This window comes from Etheostoma spectabile, unplaced genomic scaffold, assembly GCF_008692095.1.
Source record: "Etheostoma spectabile isolate EspeVRDwgs_2016 unplaced genomic scaffold, UIUC_Espe_1.0 scaffold00019055, whole genome shotgun sequence".
In the NCBI taxonomy this organism is placed as follows: domain Eukaryota; kingdom Metazoa; phylum Chordata; class Actinopteri; order Perciformes; family Percidae; genus Etheostoma; species Etheostoma spectabile.
In genome coordinates this window covers 54,173-79,249 of record NW_022604650.1, presented here as the reverse complement: position 1 = coordinate 79,249, position 25,077 = coordinate 54,173, and the positions used below count along the sequence as shown (strand labels likewise).

General features: G+C 41.8%; 2 protein-coding genes across 2 annotated transcripts in view; one reads left to right on the top strand and one right to left on the bottom strand.

The window, feature by feature from the left end:
- Positions 1 to 25,077, top strand: part of LOC116683586 (ras-specific guanine nucleotide-releasing factor RalGPS1-like) — a 106,022-nt gene that overhangs the window by 38,513 nt on the left and 42,432 nt on the right.
- On the bottom strand, positions 7,915 to 23,960 carry LOC116683585 (angiopoietin-related protein 2). The gene is made up of 5 exons (XM_032509959.1): positions 23,660 to 23,960; positions 16,884 to 17,816; positions 14,241 to 14,434; positions 13,143 to 13,413; positions 7,915 to 8,293 (listed from the first exon to the last, which is right to left on the bottom strand). The coding sequence occupies exons 2-5, from the start codon at positions 17,776 to 17,778 to the stop codon at positions 8,094 to 8,096; spliced, it is 1,560 nt and encodes a 519-aa protein (XP_032365850.1). The 5' UTR covers positions 17,779 to 17,816; positions 23,660 to 23,960; the 3' UTR covers positions 7,915 to 8,093.

The window sequence follows — 25,077 nt, the reverse complement described above, 5'->3', positions numbered from 1 at the left end:
TGAAAACTTTACCTTCCCTTTCCCTGCATAACCACTCATTAACCGCATTCCTTCCCAGACCTTCTTCATATCATTTACTTTAAAATAATTTTCTATTTCGCATTTATACCGATATTTCTCTTTATTTATCTCCCTTTTAAGATCTTTGTGGATCTTTTTCAGTGTATCCTTGTCTCCCCTAGCAAAGGATTTGCTTTTGTCATTAATTAACCTTTTAATCTCAGCATTCATCCAGGGTTTACAATTTGCATATGTCTTAACCCTCTTTTCATCTACAACCACATCATTACAAAAATTGATATACCCACATACGGACTCAGTAAGTTCATTTATGTCCTTGGCACTATTTTCAAAAACCGCCCCTCCCGTATTTTCGAACGCATCTTTCAGTCTCTCAATTGTGTCTTTTGACATCTTTCTCACCGTGATCGTTTCCTTTTTGTTCCTCTTTACGAGTGGGAGATATTTGGGACAGAGCAGGATCAGGTTGTAGTCCGCCTTGCCCAGACTTGGCAGACTTCTGGACATATACGCATCCTTAACCTTGGTGTAGCAGTGGTCGAGGACCGCTTCCCCCCTTGTTTTGCATCTAACATGTTGGTAGTAGTGTGACCCACTTGACTTTATAATGCAATGGTTAAAATCTCCAGTTATCACAACAAACGCGTCAGGCGACGCAGTTTCAATCCTGTGCACGGCCGCTTGGATCTCCTCGGCCGCCTCCTTAGACACATTTCTGTGTGGCACATAAACTGCCATCACCACCACATGTGAAAATTCGCGAAGGATAATATGGGCGAACCCTGACAGTCAGGATCTCAGAGTTTGGGTTACAGGTATGCGTCTTAATGGACATGTTGTTTGGGTGACAATATTCCTCATTCACATATACCATAAGTCCACCGCCCCCTTTCTTCCCCGAATCCTCTGTTCTGTCCCCACGAAAGCTTTAAATCCATCCACCGCAATTAGTTCATCAGTGTGGTTTCTGTTGAGCCAAGTTTTGGTAAAAACCATCAAACTTATTGATCTATATTCGTGGAGGAACAGAGCATTAGCTCTCAGTTCATCCATTTTGTTCCCAATTGACTGCATATTTCCCATGATCATAGACGGAATGTAGGGCCGACATCTCCGTGATTTCAGTCTCTTTAAAACTCCGCCAGCTTTACCTCTCTTGCGTCTTGTTATCTCTTTTGGGAAGTCTTGGAAATCCACCAAGGTAGTCAGTGACCCCCTCCGCCATTGATCCAAATCAGCTCCAATCCCTTTCAATTCGGCAAACAAATAACAAAGTCTTGCGGCATAACACCCTCGGTCTTCCAGAGACTGCAAGAGGTACGTAAAAAACAGCAACAACCAGCACTTGTTGACGTCCATCACTGATATAAAAGGTATAAAAATAAATCAAAGAAATAAACGGGGAGGATAGCGTGTTGTGTAGCGTGGTCTGCCACAGGAGCAGCGACCGGATCAGGCATGATATAAATCTAACATATTAAATATTGTTTAACGGTTTTACCAGTTTCCCAAATGCCCTGAGACGTCCATGCAACTTGTAAATGTCACATTTAACCCTAATGTTAAACCCTTTTATAAAAGACCACTGACAGAATGTACAGTGCCTTGCAAAAGTATTCGTCCTCCTTGAACTTTTCAACCTTTTGACACATTTCAGGCTTCAAACATAAAGATATAACATTTTTATTTTTTGTGAAGAATCACCAACAAGTGGGACACAATTGTGAAGTGGAACGAAATCTATTGGATATTTTAAACTTTTTTAGCAAATAAAAAACTGAAAAGTGGTGCGTGCAAAATTCTTCGGCCCCCTTGCGTTAATACATTGAAGAGCCACCTTTTGCTGCAATTACAGCTGCAAGTCGCTTGGGGTATGTCTCTATCAGTTTTGTCATCAAGAGACTGAAGTTCTTGCCCATTCTTCCTTGCAAAACAGCTGGAGCTCAGTGAGGTTGGATGGAGAGCGTTTGTGAACAGCAGTTTTCAGTTCTTTCCACAGATTCTGGATTGGATTCAGGTCTGGACTTTGACTTGGCCGTTCTAACACCTGGATACGTTTATTTGGGAACCATTCCTTTGTAGATGTTGCTGTATGTTTGGGATCATTGTCTTGTTGGAAGATAAATCTCCGTCCCAGTTTCAGGTCTTTTGCAGACTCCAACAAGTTTTCATCCAGAATGGTCCTGTATTTGGCTGCATCCATCTTCCCCTCAATCTGAACCATCTTCCCTGTCCCTGCTGAAGAAAAGCAGGCCCAGACCATGATGCTGCACCACCATGTTTGACAGTGGGGATGGTGTGTTGAGGGTGATGAGCTGTGTTGCTTTTACGCCAAACATATCGTTTTGCATTGTGGCCAAAAAATTTGATTGTGGTTTCATCTGACCAGAGCACCTTCTTCCACATGTTTGGTGTGTCTCCCAGGTGGCTTGTGGCAAACTTTAGACGAGACTTTTTATGGATATCTTTGAGAAATGGCTTTCTTCTTGCCACTCTTACATGAAGGCCAGATTTGTGCAGTGTCCTATGGACAGACTGTCCCACCTCAGCTGGAGTTCTCTGCAGTTCCTCCAGAGTGATCATGGGCCTCTTGGCTGCATCTCTGATCATCTTCTCCTTGTCTGAGCTGAAAGTTTACAGGGACCAGGTCTTGGTAGATTTGCAGTGGTCTGATACTCCTTCCATTTCAAAATGATGGCTTGCACAGTGCTCCTTGGGATGTTTAAAGCTTGGGAAATCTTTTTGGATCCAAATCCGGCTTTAAACTTCTCCAGACCAGTATTACGGACCTGCCTGGTGTGTTCCTTGGTCTTCATGATGCTCTCTCGGCTTTCAACAGAACCCTGAGACTATCACAGAGCAGGTGCATTTATACAGAGACTTGATCACACACAGGTGGATTCTATTTATCACCATCAGTCATTTGGGACAACATTGGATCATTCAGAGATCCTCGCTGAACTTCTGGACTCAGTTTGCTGCTCTGAAAGTAAAGGGGCCGAATAATTTTGCATGCACCACTTTTCAGTTTTTTATTTGCTAAAAAAGATTAAAATATCCAATAGATTTCGTTCCACTTCACAATTGTGTCCCACTTGTTGGTGATTCTTCACAAAAAATAAATTTTTTATATCTTTATGTTTGAAGCCTGAAATGTGTCAAAAGGTTGAAAAGTTCAAGGGGCCGAATACTTTCGCAAGGCACTGTATAAACGTGTCTTCAGGCCCAGATTGTGGTACTTGACATATGGAGAGTATCTAACAGGCTGGTACACAACATTGTGTAGCATTAACCCTTAGATTCTAAGTTGGAACATGGGAGGCAACTCCCTGGCCAGTCAACCTCAGTGATTCCAGAAGTGGAGTGGCCCAGCAGAGCCCTCTGCTGTTACAGAGGGGTTATTTTTAGACCAGTGACCCCTTAGCTTTAAAAGAGACACAGCAGAGACCTCTACTACAAACAGTACGCCATAAAATGTACATGTATTTTAAACTGGGCCTGCAATCACGTGTTAAACATATGTGCAAAGGCTATACATAATATGGTCCATACAATACTGAGCTTTTAAAATTACAATTGTTGGCATATCATATACTTATACACCTTGTTTTAATGTTAAAATGGGTGAAATGAGTGAATCCTCCAAACTTAGCAATAAGAAGTAGCTGGAAAAAAAAGATTTATCATTACTGATAAGATTTTGGTTTTATGTTGATGTATATTTTCAAACATATTTGAATAATTGCTGTTTTTAAACCATTGGACAATCATTTTCAGTAACTCTGAGGATGCCCTAGGGATCCCTAACCCCCTGTTTAGAGATTAAACAAGATTTCATGATGTGCTTCAGATGTGGTTTCACAATTTATCGGGACATCATTTCTTAACAAATATATATTTCATTCAATCCAAATTGTTGTCATGCAGACAGTAACAAAATGAATATTAGCTACTGGGAAAAGACACAGCTTTGTTTGAACAAAAACGGCATAAAACAGGGTATTCAAGAATAATTGAATGGCACTGACACTTCAGTCATTAAATCTGCAGAAACTTACTTACATCACTTTCATTTTTTAAATGTAACAAACTAATGTGAGTAGTGTTATTTCTTACTCTTTGAGAGGGTACAAATCATAAACTTACAAATGCATGACTCATCATGATGGATTAATGCAGGATTTATCATGAATTTATGTTGCTTACCATTACCATAGGATCAGTCATGTTTGTTCAGTTACCTCATACAAGAATCAACATGCGGCCTCTCAGAACATATTCATCAGAAGCAAAGCTTGTTGGCAATGCAATAATGTGTTAATATTGCTGGCTGTTTGCATTTATTACTGGTTGCAAGTGTAAATCAGCTGCTCTTTCAGTGCCACTCATTGATTTGTGCTTTACTCTATTTATCCAATATTGACTCCCTGGTCTCTGTTGATTGCAGTACACATGTGTGAAAGGTAAATGGCTTTGATTTCAAAACAGTGCAACTGATTAAAATGAGATCACTGGAAACAAAAGCAGAGTTGTATATCATTTATTGCTTGCAACGTTGAATATATACAGACTATAACAAATAATGTTGATAAAATAGCATTTACAGTATGTACACAGAATACCTGGAACATACTGTATCTGTACACTCATACAGTGACTGATCTTTGGTGTGTGGAAGGAATAACTGAATTACTGCCTAAGTATACTGGAGCTGCTTGTACCTGGGAAAACCTGCAATAAAATTGTAGTTGTTAATTCCTATATACATTTAAAGGGTATTATCTATTTCAAAATGTCCATATTAAATATATGTGATGGATCTTGTAACTTCAGTGCTTGTAACTTATAGTAGTAGGGGTAGTAATAGCTCAAGAAGTACAAAGACAGGATGTGGTAAGCCTAGCTTTGCATGGAGACTGGAAATAGGAGGTAACAGCTAGCCTGGCTCTGCCCAGAGTAACAAAGCGCACCTCTTATTAAGCTGCAGTATCCGTATACAAAGTGAATTGGGGAAGATCTGTTCTTGTCAGTGTGAGTGAGACGTTGGAGCCTACTTTGCTTCCACCAGTTGTGTATGAATGTGTATGTGGATGACAAGCTGTTGGTAAGGTAGCAATGTGCTATATACAGCAAATGCAGTACATTTACCATTCACCATTATAGTGTCTATTATGTTTTCAATCTAGACAGAAAAGCTCAGTTTAAAATATGAAACGTAATGGTTAAATGTTAAGTTAGTGAGACCACACCATGGTCACGTGCCAAATTATTTAAAAACAATTCAGAATATATTCATGTACATTTTAATGCATTTTACTATCAAAATCTAAAGTTTATTCAAACAATAACTCTGTTTCCCTGGTTACACCTGAGGGTTTGCCTAATACCCGGAATAATCTTTCACATCTCAAAAGGATCTTATGCAATGCAAACGTTGGACAACCTTATAAACGACTTGCCACCCTTAGCAACGGGAGATATTTATAGTCGGCTCAGCTCGTACAATCCTTCAGCTCAGAAGCTAGGAGCCAGAAAGCTAACACTATGCTAGCAAGATTTAGGGTCAATAACATTATGTACAGTTGGCAGCCATTGAATATAATGTAACACTGTGTTTAACAACAAAACAAGCTAGCTATTAGCCATGTCCTGATCTGCCATGTATACTGTAGTAGTGAACTGGATGTGAGATAACGTTATTTGCTGAGAAACAAAGTCAGTCCAGAGTGTAACACACTTCCCATTGCGTGTTTGTTAGCGCCATCTTGTGGTGTTCAGAGGACGAGGCTCTAAAGCACCACACAGTACTGGAAATAACAGATTCACATGTTATTTTTCTTCTATATAGCACATTCATTTAGAATGGTAAACAGTCAGTTTAGTAAGTGCCCTATATCACTTTTGAATGGACACCCTGCAGCCAATCAGAATTGAGTATTCAGCCAGACCAGACCATGGTGTAATAGTGAGGAAGATCATCTCCATGGAGCAGTGTCTGCCACTTATCTCTCTATAAAGACAAGCCTTATAGAATCCTTCCAGTCAACATATTGGATATATAAGATATAATCCTGCATAGTGTATTCAGTGATACAGATAGCTGTATATTCCACAGTCCTGTTCTTTAGAGAAAGTTGACCTGCTGAACTTTATTTGGCATGTACAACTTTGTACTTGTTCACAGTCAATCCATTGTTTTACTAACTATTGTCAATTCTAAATATTAGAGGAAATTAATAGGCAAAGGACTACTGAAATCTTTCCAGAACATTGTATCAAAAATAAATAACTAGATTTATCACCTGTAGAATTGATCCCAATATAATTATTTATGTATATATTATTTATTGAAGTTTGTGATGTGCACCAAAAGGCTACACGGATAAGATATTACAGCCACTTGATGTATTTTTGTGTTTGTGATGTCGCTTTATGACACCGAACAACATAAGCAAAACCTATACCTGTAGGAGTAATAAAAAGAAAAAAGATTTGGCATGGATTTTATTGCATCACTGCATGAGCCTTATAACATTATGAATACAAAGAAACCAACAAGAAAGGAAGTGAAAAAAGAAAACTGTTTTGAATGCAGGGTGGCCGCGGGTCCTTAAAAAGTCTTAAATCACGTTTCCTAAAATCAAGGCCTTAAAAAGCATTAAATTGTCTTAAATTCAGATCGGGTAGGTCTTAAATATGTTTGTGTCATGTCACGGCAAAAATGCAGGCAATCTGTCGTTGAATATTTTTTTCTGGTAGGCTTTGCGCTGCGTTGTCGCGGTAACATAAGCCCATTTGTACATGTCCTATCCCCTGACCAATCGGCTATCCTAACCTTAACCACTCCAACCAATCACGCTGCTTTGTGGGCGGGTGTTGGCGTGGCCGTAGTCGGTGAGATTTGTAATTTCGCGGGATTCGTAATTTAGCAGCATGCAGGTAATACTGCACTTGTTGATAGCCGTCTAGAAACACGTTGCTAGTTTCTGCTCCACCGCTAGCAACAATGTCAATGCCACAACGCTAGATGTTACGATGGGAAATCTACAGCCAACAACGCCAGCTGACCTACGAGCAGTTTGTGGCTCCACGCCAACACTCCGGGCCGAGGTGATGGGGGGGCTGAGGACCGTGACAAGACACAATTCATACAGGTCAAATGACGGGACTGAAGAAGTGTTCCAAGCAATGCTTCCAGATTCAAGGCTTGTTCAGTCATTTACCTCTGGAAAAGACAATACCAGATACGGGGCTACATTTTGGTTGGCGCCATATATCAAAAAAGACCAAAAATGTGGTGCGTTTGTAATTATGTTCGACGAGACACTGAACCAGACAATCAAAAGCAAACAGCTGGACTTTCATGTGGGTGTATCGTTATAAACTGGTAAGGACACTCTTTTGGGAAGGCTTTCTCTAGTGCAAAGTCACTGTTTTGTTTATTATAGTATATGAATTGTTTTCCAAGTATATTCACAAAAGCTCAGGAGTAGACATCAAAACTTGAACAAAAATTGGTCACATGGAGACCTGAAAACACACATATAGAGACACACTCATACACATTGCTGTCTACTCTCTGTCCATGATGAGTCCTCCACAAACTGCAACCCATCCATCTGAGTCTCTCTCTGTGTCTGTTAGGCACACAAAACCTATAAGAGTCTTTGCATTTTAAAAGCAGCTGGAATTGGCATTTAATTAATTTTTTTGTTCAAAAGGAACAGTGTTTTTTTATAATATTCACTTGATGTTATTTCACTTGATGTTATAACCATTTGTTCAAGGGACCCAAATGTTCTGAAAATATTGTAATAATATAATTTAGGACAGCAAATACATTTTTGTGTTATGCTTTCAGATTACACACATTAAGTCAATGTTCTTAAACTCAACCGGTTGTTGTCATTTTACCATACTGTTAATTTTGTGTTTACTTGGAAAGATTACTGTATATTTCCACTTTGTATTTCCATCGTAAGTTTGGTCTTAAATTTCATTCAGAATTGGTATTAAAAAGTCTTAAATTTAACTTGTTAATACCTGTAGCCACCCTGTGAATGACTAAAGTGTTAATGGAAGGTGTTTGGATTGGCTCGTATCATCATGGTCACTTTTTTCAGAGAATAAGCTCCTCCTCTGAACTCGGCCCAGTAGACCCCGTCCTGGTAGCGGCTGCGGTAATGCCCACCACGGTACCACACGCCGTTCAGATTGGAATGGGCACAGGCATTATACCACCATCCTCCCTTCTGGTAGTGAGCACAGTTACCTGGAGACAAGGAATCCAATCAGACTAACTAATATTCTAGAACTGGTCTTTTGCTGGGTTAGCGGTTAGGGTAAGGCTTGATCATTGAACCTGCATTATACAGAACAGTAAACTCTCAGAATGCCTTCTGTATCAGTTAATGTGTACAAGCTTGTGCCCGTACCACTCTTCTTCATGTGGGAGTTGTCGTTGCTGTATAAATGCTGGACAAATCTACATGAACACACAGGAAGACGGTTTCATCAGAATAAAGCAGGAAAGCTACATGTTGTGTTTTATTGTTAAAACATTTAGCATGGCTTCCTGTGGCATGTGTGTTGTTTTCCACTTGCTGTTTTTTTTCTTCTTCTCCTCTTTATGAATTGATTACTAGTGTGTTTTGGTAGGTAGGTGGTTTGGGTTGTGATAGAACTTTGGTTCTCGGCCCGACCCAGGGTGTAATTTCTACCTTCCCCCGGATGTGAATCTAGGAAGGTTTGCGATCTTAAAGTTGGTGTAATGTCATGAAAAGTATACTGGCTGTGTCCCACTGTTTGTGACCGCCATCTTCTGGATAACTATTACATTTACACGCATGGATTTTTTATTTTATTTCATGTTTTACAGTTCTGTTTTTTATCGGGCTTAGGCCCAAAACTGCTGCAGTTGTTGGTTCTTGGGTCAGGTTTTGACAGAAACTATGCTTGTTCATGTAAACAAAAGGAGCATTCGGGTCCTATCTAGTTTGTAGGTGCACATGCATGTTTGACGAGCCAAAGGAAAGAGGCATGCAATTAGCCATACCTCATTAGCGCAATGTTTCTATGAATCCCCACTGCAGAGCTCCACTGTTTTCTTTTCTCTATTCAGGCATGAACACTGGCACACTAACACAGGAAACTCTCAATTTCTATGCTCAGTTTCTGTTTTTTGTACATGCACTCTGGATAAATAAATACAATAACTCTTTCAAGTAGAAAGGCATTTTAATCATAAATGCCAGTACAAGATATATAATAATGGGGAATTTGCAGAGTTTCCAACTTACTCCAGCCAATTTGATTTAGGTAAATCAAGGAGCAGCGGTTATGTATTTTCAGGCATTCATGTACGCTATGGCAAACTCATTTGGATCATTGAAATTTGCCAGACATTACTCGGGTGGCTCTGAATGCATCTTGGTGTACAGAGGAACTGCAGAAGATGGGTGTTTGGACTTGTTCTGAATGAGCAGACATTGCATTGCAGTTTTCCGTCCAGAGCCCACGTCGTGTAAACCGCAAATGCACCTGCGCCCATCTTTGCACCCATGGGCTTACAGGGAGATGTGTTCAGTTTCAATCTGGGAGTATTGCTATCTTGAGGAAGCAGGAAGTGATTGCGATGTTTACCAAGAAAACGAGGGGCGTTTCTCAATATGTGTTCTTCTATGGACTTGTGTTCTTGTGAAACGTCATGTTTGGGCCAAAGTACTGACCCAATACACAAGTTAGCATTTCGCCAAGAACAGTTAAATCCCCGGATGTGATCTCGACACGCCCATTTTACCGAGGATACATCGGATGGTAACTTGTGTGAACTTGGCCGGGCAGGTATCCCAGCATTCAATTCGGGTGTAAAGCGCTTATGGTTTCCGGTACACATATTTTCACAATTTACGTCTATTATTAAATCAATAAATTCATTTTTAAGATGTTTTAAGGCGAGAAATCAGCTGTGTAGATTTTGAATATAGGCAGTTCAACGAAAATTGATGGTGAATTAAAAAAGCCTTCGGAGTTGGAAAGCTCCGCAAACCCCGGGGGGCGAGCTTGCTACGCCAGCCGGGAATGACTCTCGCGAGCCGGTCTGTCAGTCAGCTCACAGCCCCCTCTGGCCCCACGTCTAGACAGACCCCTCTGGCCCCACATTTAGACAGACCACTGCAGCAAAGCCAGGTCTAAGATATTGTAAGATATTTTAAACAATTTTTACCGCTGTCATATATATATGTCCTCCTCATCCTGGCTCTCCTCCCTCGCAGGCTCCTCTTCTGCTTCTCGGTAACGTATACAGACGGCAGTGACTAACTTTACCCAGTCCATCTATAATTTTAATACCTAGTTTAACGTTTCTTTTCTGCTTTCAATTAAAATTGAATCCCGAACAATGTTACAGGATTTTTTCCCCGCCGTTGTGTCGGTATTTATATAGTTATTGGCCCGTGATACTTAATAGGACTTGAAATGAAAACCTGGAAGACTGAACAACAAAACAACAAGGCGGTGTGAAGGGTGACCGTCCTTGCTTTATTATGAATACACACATCAAAGCTAACTATAAAGTGGTAAGCGCCCTCTTTGCTGGGGGTGTTGCGCAATAACAGGAAGAACGCTTCGTCTCAAAACTGTCAACAGCGTTTTGTCTGCTTCTGAACTTGCGAGTTCTGTCTTCCAGGTACAGCTAGCAAGTACGGTCTCCCCAAGAACACAAGTCCGTTCTTTGCTTACTTGGTATTGAGAAACGCCCCTGGTCTAAAGACAATAACGCAGCAGTCCATTGTAATTTTAAAAGCATATTGGTAAAATGTGCCTAGGCTCGTGCACAGCGTGCTCACACTATGCTTGTTACACACACAGGGACACACACTTTGCTTGCTACACACACAGGGACACACTATGCTTGGTACACACAGGGACACACTATGCTTGCTACACACAGGGACACACGCTATGCTTGCTACACACACAGGGACACACACTATGCTTGTTACACAGAGACACACTATGCTTGTTACACAGAAACACACACTATGCTTGTTACACAGAGACACACACTATGCTTGTTACACAGAGACACACACTATGCTTGTTACACAGAAACACACACTATGCTTGTTACACAGAAACACACACTATGCTTGTTACACAGAGACACACACTATGCTTGTTATACAGGGACACAGCAACACACACATGCAAAAGATTACATATATAACTAGAACTGCACGCAGTTTCAACGGGGTCCAAGCCTCCCTGCGCCAGTCGTCCCCAGCGACCCGGGGAAATGTCCTATGTTGATTAGAGCGCCCCCGAAGGGCCTGTCTACCAAATCTGGCAGAGAGCCTCCGGGCAGTGGGCGAAACAATCATTACCGGTTTGGTTTTTATAGCATTTACTGCGGCAGAGATATTGCAATTGCAAATTTCCCATTTAAATGCATTGACTTTGTCGACAAAACCAACAAATGTTAATTATAACGCCCCCTAATGGCCAATCGTTACCAAATTCGATATAAAGCCTCCGGGCGGCATGCCAAACAATCACCCCAAGTTTGGTGTTGATACCACCTATTTTGGCCGAGATATGGCAAAGTACGTTCATGAAAAACACACTTGTTTGTATTTGTAGCGCCCCCTAGTGGCCAATGTTCGCCAAATTTGGTACAGAGCCTCAGGGGGTCATAGCAAGTAATATTGTAAGGTTTGGCTGTGATAGCATTTATCTTGGCCGAGATATGGCAAAGTTGGTGTTTTCATAGCTAGCTACACAAATTTGTTTGAGCGTAATATGCGCAATTTTTATCCTATAAAAAATCTTTGTATAACTTTTTGTCAGGTTGGTCTGGAGATGCTATGTGCCAAGTTTCGTGCAGATCCAGTTCACGGTCTTGGAGGAGTTAGAAAAAGTAGGTTTTTGATAAATCGCGATTTTTCACGCATAAAAGTCTAGGCGGAAATGGGCGTGGCCTATATCACGAGATTCAGTAGGATCTAGGGAACGCGTGGATGTAAGGTTTTTAAATTTCCGATGTACGGTTTGCGAGTTATAGGGCAAAACGCGTTTTGTCCTGGTATAGCGCCACCTAGTGGTGGAAGTGTGCCAATTTTTTTGGCTGAGGTCTTTGCGGACTTTTGGACCAGTCCTGAAAATGGCGCGTCGCCACCATGTACGGTTTAGGCTGCAGCACCACTTTTATGCGGAGAAGAATAATAAGAAGAAGAAGAAGAAGAAGAAGGAAGAAGGAAGAAACTTAGCGAAAACAATAGGGTTCCACAGCCCTGCTGTGTGAACCGCGTATCGCCTTGCGATTACCGCGGTGCACGCATCCTCGGGCTTGGACCCCTAATAATATGGTGCAAATCCTCAATAACAGCAGTGCTCTGAGGTCCAAATGCAACTGGCTGTTAAAGGGAATGGGAGAGGACCTCTGATTGGCTGTTAAAGGGAATGGGAGAGGACCTCTGATTGGTTGATTGCATTTTACCCAGAACACATCTTTGATTAATGAATACACTAAGGGACCATTCCTTATTGATGGAATGGACCACCAGAGGAAAAGAAGGAGGATTTATGTCTTTTTGTTCTTTGAGGGGAGGATCACCCAACTTTTTTTAGTCTAGGGCCTACCTACCTTTTTATATTGACAACAGCAAAATTTCAAAGTAGCTTGCTTGGTGCATAGTTTTCCATGTAGCTCTCAGTCTTGCCCCCCCCCCCATTGCTAGCAGATGAATCTGACCCAACAAATGTACATGTACATGGACTGTTCCTATATAGAGCTTCTCGACTACTCAAAGCGCTTTTCTATAGTACAGGAACCATTCACACACATTTACACACCTGTGGCCGAGACTGCTGTACAAGGTGCCACCTGCTCATCAGATACACACTCACACACATTTACACTCTGATGAGCCAGCATCAGGGGCAGCTCAGGGTCGGGTGTCGGGTGAGGAAACGATAAAGAAAAGAGTTTTGTTTTTTTATTGACGCTCCAAAATGACGAGGAGTCCAGAGAGCGTTGGAGGAGTTGTTTTTACCCTATGAAGACAGGCCATGTGGTGTCTTGGACATGGAATTTGTCTTCTCTTGCACTGCATTCCACTCACCTGTGTAGACATCATGGTCTTTGTCCAGTGTGGTAAACTGCTTGCTGTTGTGCCAGGTAAGAGAGTCTCCCGCGTTGCCATGGTATTGGCCCAATCGCAGCCTGTAGAAGTCGGCCTCAGATTCGACCCGGAAGCTTGCGTACTCTGCAAAGGTCTTGTGTCCGGTCCAGTCTTCCAGAGTCACTAGCAGCTTGTAAGTGCCCTGGTTGGTCAGCCAATAGATGCTTTCTAGGCCCAGCCAGTGTTCACCATCAATGTTTCCAAACCCTTGCTATAAAAGAAGGGCATTGAATTAATCAGGAGTAATCCATTTCTACAGTTCCTAACACATGATTTAAAGCCACAGCAATTTTCTTATTTTAAAATGAATCCTTCTTGGATACAGCCATGAACTCAAATAACCAACCGTGTTTCCCTTGTAGCGTTGAAAGACTGGTATGATGTCAGAGTGAGAGGCCAAGAGAAGTGGCATAATTGCAGGATGTGTTTAAGATCCTCTCCACCAAACTTGTGGTGTCTAAATCACTGGTTTCAATTACATCACACATGGGTTCCATCAGGAGGGAGACCTAGTTCCTGCCAAGTGTCAGGGTGTAATTGGCTCAAAGGGCCTTGTTGACGCATTGAGGGTGTGTTGGGGAAAGATTGGCTTGGGGTACCACTTGGAAGTACTCTGTGTTTAGGTATTGAGTTTAAAGTAGTTAGAAGATTATCCTTTAAGCCACAGGACGTTAAACTTTGGCAACTAAATGTTTCGTCCTATGCACCAGTACTTACGTAACGTTGGGTTCCGCAATGGTAGTAACTGGGAAACACAAAATAGTTATAAATCCTTGGATCATAACCATAAAACACTAAGAGCATGCTTGGTTCATGTCAATTGATATTAGCTCTTCTGTTGCAGTCTCATAGACTTGATTTTGTAGCGTTATTCTTAAGATTACTCACACCTTACACAATGGACAAAAGACAGATTTCCACTGTAGGAGCTAAATAACAGTTTAATAATGTCATCAGATATAACTTCATAAGCTTCTCAGAACTGTCTAGAAGGTATGTAAAACCTTATGATTCTATACTCAGATCCTTAAATATTACCTTGTAAGTCTCCCAGTTTCTAAAGAAGTTCACAGAGCCATCCTGACGTCTCAGAATAACAGTCCAGCCACCAGGGTCGTGTCTCTGGTCACACCAAACCTGCATGAGTTGGTTGCTGTTGTCTGGTTGCAGGAGGTACATCCCACTGGTAGTGTATCCGCCCTCCCGAGCATCAAGGCAGTCTTTGAAAGGACCTGGGGAAAAAACTAATGCTGACTAACAAAGTCGTACAATGCATTATTATCTACAAACCTTGTATTACTGTCATCATTATTATAATGCTAACAACTTGTGCAAGTAAAAGGCTATGCAACTTCAAAAAGAATGGTGGAACATACGTATGGACAGACAACTCCTGGAAAAGTGAAGTCATTGTTGACCATGTCCTATGTATGCCAAATATGACGAATGCTTTCCACTGTCTGTGATGCTGACCGTGTGTGTGTGTGTGTGTGTGTGTGTGTGTGTGTTGTGTGTTGTGTGTATGTGTGTGTGAGACACAATGTGCAGAGTTTCTGCTGTTCTGATATCTGTGGAAAGCTTGTTTCCACCATAATTAAGCCATGACAGCAATAATTGAGACTGTTTTTGCGTGATAACTGGGCCCCTCTCATAGTGAGGGCCAATTGGCAGTAGCTTGAATCGGACTCAAGCAGCCAATGGGAGCTAGTACATTTTGGTTGGTTGGCATGCAGCCTGCAGGTTTGCACAGGCAGGCAGACCAGCCTGTGCCAAGAGTAAGTTGCAGACTAATTGATTAGATCAATATATTCAGCTCTATATAATTTACTGACTAATCTTCAGTCTCAACTTAAAACATGTCACAAGGAATCAAGCCTGTAAATGCACTTGTCTCTTGCACCATACATTCTTTCAAATCCGTTAAATTGCAGCAGAAATTAGTCTTAATGTAATGTAGGTGATTTGTTTGAGCCAACACTAAAGGTTTACCTCCATGGTAGCTCAACTTGTATTGGTAGAGTGTGTGGCCCATAAAACCCAATGCCTCAGTCCTTGCTGCAGCCCTTGGCCCTTTGCTGCATGTCGCAGATCGATTCCGGCTCCTAACGAGTCTTAGTTCGGATTATTTGAGTTGTTGCGTAAAAGATTTTTTTTTTTTTAAAGTTTTAAACGATTCCTATTCACATCTGACTTTATACAGTGTTTGGTACCTGTAAATATGTATCATGCAGTGTTATTTGGTTGCTGTTAAGTTATATGCCTCATAATCAATTTTTTTTTTTTTTTTTTGTTAACTCTACTGTAACCTGCCAAAATGACATGGGGTCCAACACGTCAGACAAATATAATCAACCAGTTTCCCAAAAAACATTTCATTGAAATAATCCAACAGTCCATGACAGTCCAGAAAGACTGCCATGTGTAGCTGTTGTTTAGTTGAAAGGGATTAGCAGAACTTGCATAATTTCATATATTTTTATACGGGCATACAATAACAAGCTACTCTCTTTATGTGTGTCTTAATTGGTTGCATGTTTTCATACAAAAAGGATTTCACACACATGATCAGAGCTGAATATTAGATGACTGTTTATATATTTGATCTAGTCTTGATTTGGGTGTTTTCAGTGCTCATTTACATTTAAAATGGGTTGTTAATCTGGTTCTTCAAGTTAATAGTAGCACAACATAGTCCCCTTTTATTCAATAAAACTTAATTTATTTTTATTTTAATAGTGGCTAGTAAAGATGCTGAGTGGCAGATAGCATTAGCAAACCTCTAGCCCCAGTGGCTGGAGTGCAAAAACGTTAAAGCCCTGGTCCAGACCATGGTGGCTCGGACACACAGAGTCAAATAGATTTGAATGTAATTGTTTGAGCCCGTGATTCTTGAGAATTCAGCTGCCGTGCAAGGTGGATTTTAAATGGCAATTGTTAAATGAAATATTTCGCTCAGAACGAAGCTGGGCAATTAGCTTCTGATGAATTGCTTGCAGTGCGAGAGTTTAAAATGTATCATCATCTTAATTGTTTTAGTTGAACTTTTGATTAATGCAGGTAATCTCACTGAGACACAGGGTCTCATTTTTAAGAGAGACCAGTTATGGACAATACAAACCTCAGCTGTAGCAGACAAACAAAGACTTATTATATACAATATTTAAACAAATGTACCAAGTAGACTTAAAACACTGAAGTACTATAATGAGTTAAAATTCCCCTAGTGGGATCAAGCTGGACCAGGTATCCAGGTTGAGGGGGCAGAAAAAGAGAGCCTTTTTGCCAAGCTCAAGCTTTTGCCCAGACTTAGTAAGGTCTGTCAAACAAGTCATGATCTCATATCAAATATGATGATTTAAAAGAAAAACTCTTCCTCAATTTGGATTTGTGAAATGCTTGTTTGAATGTCCAGTCAAACATGTAAATATTTCAACATTTTGTGAACTTTTTTGTCCTAAATTGAAGTCAGACTGTCTCCTAGTTAACATTAAATAAAAGTACAGGTGATGTGGATATGGTAACATCAGTGAAGCTGCCAGATAGTCATGGTTAAGCTAAGCTTGAGTTACTGCAGACACTACATAAGGATATAATAGGGACTTTTCTTTTTTGAAGAGCTCAGAGGAAGTTATGACTGTGTCTGTGTGGTGTGAAGGTAAATACAAGCTCAACAGTTCTTACCAGAGGGCTGGCTTGTAAAGCTATATGTAGCACTTGGCATTGTGGCAGGTGGAGGTGGCAATGCTTTGGCGTTCTGGTCACTCTGTATCTCATTAGTCATGGGGTGGTTGGTGTGGCGGGTGAAGGGGGGGGGGTGGTAGGGTCTGTAGCCTCCAGGAGATAATGCAGGCATCTGTATAGGAGGCTGAGGGATGGCAGGAGGCTTTGATCGGCCCAGGCGGCTCCTCTCCTGCACCATACCGTAGTAGTATCCCACCCGCTTACAGTGCTCCTCCAGCTGCACCAGGAGAGCACTCTGGTTATCCGCGAGGGCTGACAGCTGCTTGTACTTGTGTTCCAGGTTGCGATAGCGTGAGGCAAGCCTCCCCATCTCGTTTGTGTGATTGACCACACGGGTCTCCAGCTGTGAAACCTCAAGAGCATTGTCTCGTTTGCGGATAATTTCATGCAGCAGCTGCATGTAGAGCTGTGTAACTCTGGAGTTCATGTTGCGGCTTTCTTTGCGCAGTAGCTTGACTTCATTGATGACCCCCCCATCTACCTCTACCAACTGCTGCAGTGCTTCAATCTGCTTTTGCTGCTTCTGCAGCTCACTGTTGAGCAGCTCCAGCTCATGCTTATTGACCCGGTTCTCCAGCAGGGCCTCAGGCTCCTTGGAGTTCACACAGATGGCCCCCTTAATTTTCTGCTGAGGCACAATAAAGGTGTAAGAACATTTGTCTTTTTGGAAAACACTGTGGTCAACCACAGCGCGTTTTTGGCGTTTTGGCGCATAGACAAACTCTCTCTCCAGGAACTCATCACTGTTTCCGATTTCCTGAGAGTCTCCCTGGAGAGAGGACTTGGGTCCAGAGAGCAGCAGGAGCACCGGCAAAACCACCACAGGGAAAATCATTACGCAGTTTTGCTGCAGCCGATACAATATGATGATTTCTGGAACAGAGGGGGAAGAGATTATCAGTAAATGTCTTATTCTCCCACATTCACTGAAGTGTGTAGATTTGACTAAATGTTAGTGGAGAACCCAGTCTAGAGTGAGCTTTATACTTGTTACTGATAAACAAAGAACTGTTGACTACCCAGCCATAACTGTTGAATACCAGCCATCTAGAGCGTAGCAGATTAATCAAGTGGCAGTAGATTTGCAGCAGATTTGTCGAGTGGCAGTAAATTTGGGTAGGTTACATTTTTTCCATGAATAAACACTGCAGCGCCCCAATACTTGCAAAGTTTCAGTGTCAAAAGTGACTCATTCAGCAATACTTTATCACATTTTACCACACATGGTGAATCAAGAAAGTATTGTTGAATATGTGGTGTCAGCAATAAAACTAGCATTGAGGCATGTAACTTATTCATAATGGTCTCACTTGAACTGTCAGCAAACCTCTTGGGGAAATGTTTTCATGAGAGTTCAGATATGAGGAAATTCTGATGAAATTCAAAGTAGTGAAGCCCCAATTGATCATTATCGGTCAATATTTACTAAAAACTTGTGTTCTGATGCTCGGCATTAATCTTTGTTTAGCTGCAGATAAAGCACTACACACTTATGTATAGTTAAACCTGATTGGCTGTTGATGTGAAGTGAAGTCCTCCTGCGGCTGCACCCAAACACCAGATTGTTACACATATAAAATATAACTGGTCATTCTGGTGCCTGTTCTTAACCATGTAAAGACCACCCGTCTTTCTGGGGAGTCTGTTCACTGTCATTTCAGCAGGAGCAGCCGTGCTGCCGTAACCTTTGGAGAAGCTAGGTTTCCAACTCTCAAGAGCTCACTAACATCTTTTATACTGACCGCATCTGTATTGTCTGTTTTTCGCTTAAAATCTTTTCAGAAACACATTGCGGTTAACTATTTTTGTAAAACAAGATCGTATTCCAAATGAGCCAACATTATGGTCTGTTCAGACGCGTTATCAATTTCACTTGGTTTCTTGCAGAGCAAGTGGTCGGAGCAGAGCAGAGTTCTTTTAGTAGCAGGAGATATCATGTGAATACACAGCACATAATACCAACGGTAGTGTAAGCTGCAGCAGGAACAGTTCCCACCAGACTATGGTGAATCTTAAAAGTGGTGATTCCATCCTAATTATGCTTTTAAACTAAAGTTTGACTTGGTTACATTCACAAAAGACCTGAGGTTTCATTTTGGTAAGAGTTACGCTGTAAGTGTCTTTAAGTGCCAGTGTGCTTCATCAGAACTGCTTGTTACCCTAGTTTGATCTCATGAAGTGAAAACATTAGTTATCTTTACTAAAAGATATGATTAAGAAGTAGAGCCCGAGGGATATATCGGCGGGCCGATGTTATCTGCCAATATTAGGCATCTATTGGCATTGGCTGTATCGTCTATTGGTATCTGCATTTATAATGACCGATAAAAATATTCATTCATCAGAATGATTTATAATGACGAATGAAAGATTCTGATAATTAATATTTAAAAAATAACATAAAAACTGACGGTCAACCATGTTCTGAATTGTGGCTTTACTTTATCCACCAGAGGACGCTCTACAACGTCCCTGTTTGTGATGGCGGTGCATAGTCTGTCCACCAGAGGACGCTCTACAACGTCCCTGTTAGTGATGGCGTTGCATAGTCTGTCCACCAGAGGACACTCTACAACGTCCCTGTTAGTGATGGCGTTGCATAGTCTGTCCACCAGAGGACACTCTACAACGTCCCTGTTAATGTTGGTGTTGCATAGTCTGTCCACCAGAGGACGCTCTACAACGTCCCTGTTAGTGATGGCGTTGCATAGTCTGTCCCCCAGAGGACGCTCTACAACGTACCGGTTAGTGTCGGTGTTGCATAGTCTGTCCACCAGAGGACGCTCTACAACGTACCGGTTAGTGTCGGTGTTGCATGATCTGTCCAACAGAGGGCGCTTTACAACGTCCCTCTTAGTGTTGGTGTTGCATAGTCTGTCCACCAGAGGACGCTCTGCAACATCCCGGTTAGTGTCAATGTTGCATAGTCTGTCCACCAGAGGACGCTCTACAACGTCCCTGTTAGTGTTGGTGTTGCATAGTCTGTCCACCAGAGGACGCTCTACAACGTCCCTGTTAGTGTTGGTGTTGCATAGTCTGTCCACCAGAGGACGCTCTACAACGTCCCTGTTAGTGATGGCGTTGCATAGTCTGTCCCCCAGAGGACGCTCTACAACGTACCGGTTAGTGTCGGTGTTGCATAGTCTGTCCACCAGAGGACGCTCTACAACGTACCGGTTAGTGTCGGTGTTGCATGATCTGTCCAACAGAGGGCGCTTTACAACGTCCCTCTTAGTGTTGGTGTTGCATAGTCTGTCCACCAGAGGACGCTCTGCAACATCCCGGTTAGTGTCAATGTTGCATAGTCTGTCCACCAGAGGACGCTCTACAACGTCCCTGTTAGTGTTGGTGTTGCATAGTCTGTCCACCAGAGGACGCTCTACAACGTACCGGTAAGTGTCGGTGTTGCATAATCTATCCACCAGAGGACGCTCTACAACGTCCCTGTTAGTGTTGGTGTTGCATAGTCTGTCCACCAGAGGACGCTCTACAACGTCCCTGTTAGTGATGGTGTTGCATAGTCTGTCCACCAGAGGACGCTCTACAACGTCCCTGTTAGTGATGGTGTTGCATAGTCTGTCCACCAGAGGACGCTCTACAACGTACCGGTTAGTGTCAATGTTGCAAAGTCTGTCCACCAGAGGACGCTTTACAACGTCCTTGTGGGTTTTTGTTTAAAGGACATTTAAGTTTTATATCTAAAATTTGCATTTTAATACATGTTATTTATCAGAACTTTAATATATTTTTATGTTCTCTTGTGATAAAACAAATTACCATCATATTTTAGTGTGAACTCATAAATAACTACAAATAACTAATGTTAGGGAAATATGTTTTTAATGAGTTTCTAGATATTCTATTGGCCAATGTATTAGAATGCTGGATTTTTAAATAACTAAAGATTCATATCGGTATTGGCCTTCAAATCCTTCATCGGTCGGGCTCTACTAAGAAGGATTGCCTGTTTCCAGTCTTGACTCAGAGCTCCTTTATTGGCAAGTCATGTTCTGTTAATTATTCTGTTTGTCTCTGGGAAAAATATCATCACAGCATTGGAATGTTCAGTGACACATTTCCTTTGGATGGGTCAGACTTACGGACTAATTACAGGGAGTTCTGGCCAGTGGTCGTCAGAACCGGTTAAAGGAAAAATAACACAGCATAATAACACAAGTCTCTGTAGTACATAAAGAGAGGAGGAGACCAAATGTTTAGTTGGCATCTGGCCCCATGACTTCATCAAAAGTCAATTGGAAATAATTCAGACACGAGGATGAGAGAGAGAGAGAGAGAGAGAGAGAGGACGGGATAGCAGTGCCATCTGAAGTTATGTGAAATAACTACAGTACACATTCTCACACACACACAGAAACTGAAGGTCTCTGATGTCTGTGTGGTCAGTGGGCCCCCATAACCTGAGCCCAGAGCCAGATCACCAGCTGTCAGTAGCAGCCTATACGAGCACCCAGACGTCAGGAGTGAAGCATTGATCTGTCTCCCTCCCTGTCACCCGCTTCCTTTTTTCTGTCTTTGTCACTGGAACTCATCAACTGTCACACGCACACATGCTAACCACAATCGCATGTCTGCGTCTGCACACAAAGGCAAGAAGAGTTCTTTAAATCACGGGGGGGGTTGGCTGACTAATGAACTAATGAACAACCTAAAGAAGTACCTAGTCAGATGATGGCAGTTCATTTCCAGTCCCTGTGTATATCTGAAGCTGAAGGGATTGTAGAAGGAGAGCTATCCTTTCTTTTCATCCTCAACATGCGGCCTGATGGCTCCCACTTATTGACCAATCAAACACCAGCATGCTCCTGACTGTAATGTGCCACAGTTTGAGTCTTTACTTCGCACAATTGCACAATTCCACTGTCAACTAACTAACTTGTTGCTTTACATAAAGAAACCATTCAACCATTGTGCAAAGACATGAGTGGACCAGTTTGTTAGTTTCCAGTTAGCTGGCGGTGATGCACCAACAATGACCAGCTGCTAGCTGGTAAACATTGATGTAAGACGGGTGTCACCTGATCAGTGTCAGTCCAACATGCTGTTTCTTGCAGCTGTCTCTTGCTTGTTAGAGCTGAGAAACATGAGTAGTGCAGTGAGATAGATACATACTGAGCAGGACGTTTTACGGCATTTGTTTTCTTTTTTAAATTTATAATTAATAGAATGTGATGGTCCAAGGGTACAAGCGGCCGAAATGGGTTTCCTCAGGAGGGTGGCTGGCGTCTCCCTTAGAGATAGGGTGAGAAGCTCAGTCATCCGCGAGGAGCTCGGAGTAGAGCCGCTGCTCCTTCACGTTGAAAGGAGCCAGTTGAGGTGGTTCAGGCATCTGGTAAGGATGCCTCCTGGGCGCCTCCCTAGGGAGGTGGTCCAGGCACGTCCAGCTGGGAGGAGGCCTCGGGATCCCCCAGTCGGAGCTGGTTGATGTGGCTCGGGAAAGGGAAGTTTGGGGTCCCCTACTGGAGCTGCTGCCCCCGAGACCTGATACTGGATAAGTGGATGAAGATGGATGGATGGATGGTGATGGTCCAGCTGATAGAGGGGGAAGAGAGAGGACTACGCTATATAGGCCTTTTTTGGATTACAGATTGGATTATTAGCGCTGAATAAATGAATAAAGCGCGAAGGCCCTATTGAAACTGAAGGAATTATTTTTTAGACGTACAAAAAAGCTCATTGGAGTAATACCCTAAACTCAACAGGAAGTCTGTCATTTTGAATGGATTGTACAAAATTAGTGATTTTGTCCATTTCCATGTGTCGTACTTTAACAAACTCCTCCTAGAGATTTCATCCAATCAACTTCAAATTTGGTCTGTGTCATCTTAAGACCTTAAAGATGAAAACCTATTAAAAGAAAAACTTTCACCATAGTGGCCATGGTGGAGCGGCCATTTGTGTTTTGCCAACCAGAGAGGATTTGGGTGTAACTCGAGTGTACATCGTCCAATCAGCTCAAACATTTTCAGCATTCATTAGAGTCCAACCCTGACAACATCTATATACTCATATTGACTCAAAAATATGTTAGGGCATTTCCTCTCTACCTGGGACGTTTTGGGACTCATTGGTGGAATTGCGCCGCATGAGACCGTTCTGACTGGTTTAAAAAAATGCAAAAAACCAAGAGCGTATTACTCCTATCCCAGAATGCATCTGTGGTGTAGCCAGATCGTACTCTACTGTGCTGTGGAGATAGATTTGGACATGCAACACCACATATATAACATGTAATATAACCATATGAGGAAAAAAAAGGAAAGATGATGCCTGAGTTTTCATAGTGGATTTGCATCATGGTTTGAATTTTAAAACAATTTCTAAACACAGAACAAACTATGTCATATCTGTATATCAGGAAAAAATAAGCATATTTGTTTAAAGGATATCCACGAAGTATACTAATATGTGACAATGTTACCAACCTAGGGCATTTGATGGGTAAAGTGAATGATGAGTTGGACATGTCTGTTCTACACCAGTGTCAGAACAATCCGTGTATTCCTGTGGATTTTCTACTCTTCCCTTTGAATAAGAAAACAAGTCATTGATGTGAGTGCATCAACCTTATGTATATTAAATCCGCCAGGCTGAAAGAATTACAAAATTACAAGGCATCTGGAATATTTCAAGCACAGAGCACAGTCCAGTATTCAGTGATAAGTTGAAGATGAACTGACAAAGTCAGTCCCACTCACCTTTTGTCTCAGCTCTCTTACACCCCCGGCGTGTCCTTAGTTGTCAGAGCCAGTCCTCATGTCCTCTGAGTTAGTCTGGGATTTAGTCAGTGGAACATAGTTTTTCCTTTACCTGCTGTCAGAATCCATTCTCTGGGGGAAATGAGATGGCTGTGTGTTTATCAGTGTCCATGTATCCAATCATCAAGCAGCAGCAACCAGCCAACGTACTCCATTCATCTGCAGCACAGGATTTTGAGACTCTTTTGTCAAGTGATGAGTCATCAACTGTTAGAATCTGCTGCTCTTCCACCTCCCTGTGTCTTCTTGCTATTACACAGGATTTTCTCTTTGAGTAATTAAGCAGTGAGACATGGCCACACCTCTTTCTCCTCCCCTTGACAACAGGGACATCATGGAGGATATTTGTGCAAACCACAGCAGTGGTTGACAGTTGCGTTCAGAATAATAGCATTGTGTTTAAAAAGGGAATAATGCTCAAAATCCTTAGAATAGCTTTTAATTCCATAAAATCAATGCATTGTGAACACTGCACATTCAATTCCAAATCAAAACATGACCAAACTCAATCAAGTTGTGTTCTACCTTTACAGGAAGTGAAGAAAAAGGAAAAATATTTGGCTATTCAAAAAATAGCATTTGCATTTTTCTTTACAAACTCAAACATGTAGTGTATAAACGAGTTTATAAGGGGTGTATAAAGGGTTTAATTTACTTTGAATCACTGCACTAATATTTAGTTGCATAACTATTATTTCTGAGAACTGCTTCACATCTGTGTTGCATGGAGTCAACCAACTTCTGGCACCTGTGAACAGGTATTACAGAAACAGCATTTTTGATGTCACCACACAAGTGTTCTATGGGACTGCATAAGGCACCATGACCTCTTCAAGTATTTTGATGCATTGAAAGTGATCCATGATCCCTGGTATGTGATAAATAGACTCAACACCACAGTATGAGAAGTATCCCCATAACCACCATGCTTTACTGTCTTCACAGTGTACTGGGGCTTGAATTCAGGGCAGGGGGGTCGGAGGACAAACTTTCTTTGGCCCCTAGACCCAAAAAAAACAATTTTACTCTCATCAGTCCCCAGAATGTTGCTCCATTTCTCCTTTGGCCAGTCAATGTGTCCTTTGGCCAATTTCAACCTATTCAGTACATGTCTCTTTTCTGGAAATGGGACTTTCTAGCTTTGCTTCACATAGCCTTCTTCTGATCATAACAGTACTCACAGGTAACTTTAAGTCTTCTTTGATTTTCCTGGAGCTGATCATTGGTCGAGCCTATTCTTCCATCCATTCCTATGGCAGTTGAGCTTTTTTTTTCCACGTCGTTCAGTCTTTGGATGCCATTTCAAGGCATTTGAATTCATTTTGGCTGAGCATGTCACTTTCTGCACTTCTTTATGT

What these genes read in the sequence shown, in the direction of transcription:
- LOC116683585 (XM_032509959.1), bottom strand. Translation starts at nt 17,778, where the DNA reads ATGATTTTCCCTGTGGTGGTTTTGCCGGTGCTCCTGCTGCTCTCTGGA. An exon ending in CTTTACAAGCCAGCCCTCTG is followed by an intron (nt 14,435 to 16,883) that starts GTAAGAACTGTT and finishes TTTTTTCCCCAG; the next exon opens with GTCCTTTCAAAGACTGCCTT. An exon ending in GAAACTGGGAGACTTACAAG is followed by an intron (nt 13,414 to 14,240) that starts GTAATATTTAAG and finishes CTTCTTTTATAG; the next exon opens with CAAGGGTTTGGAAACATTGA.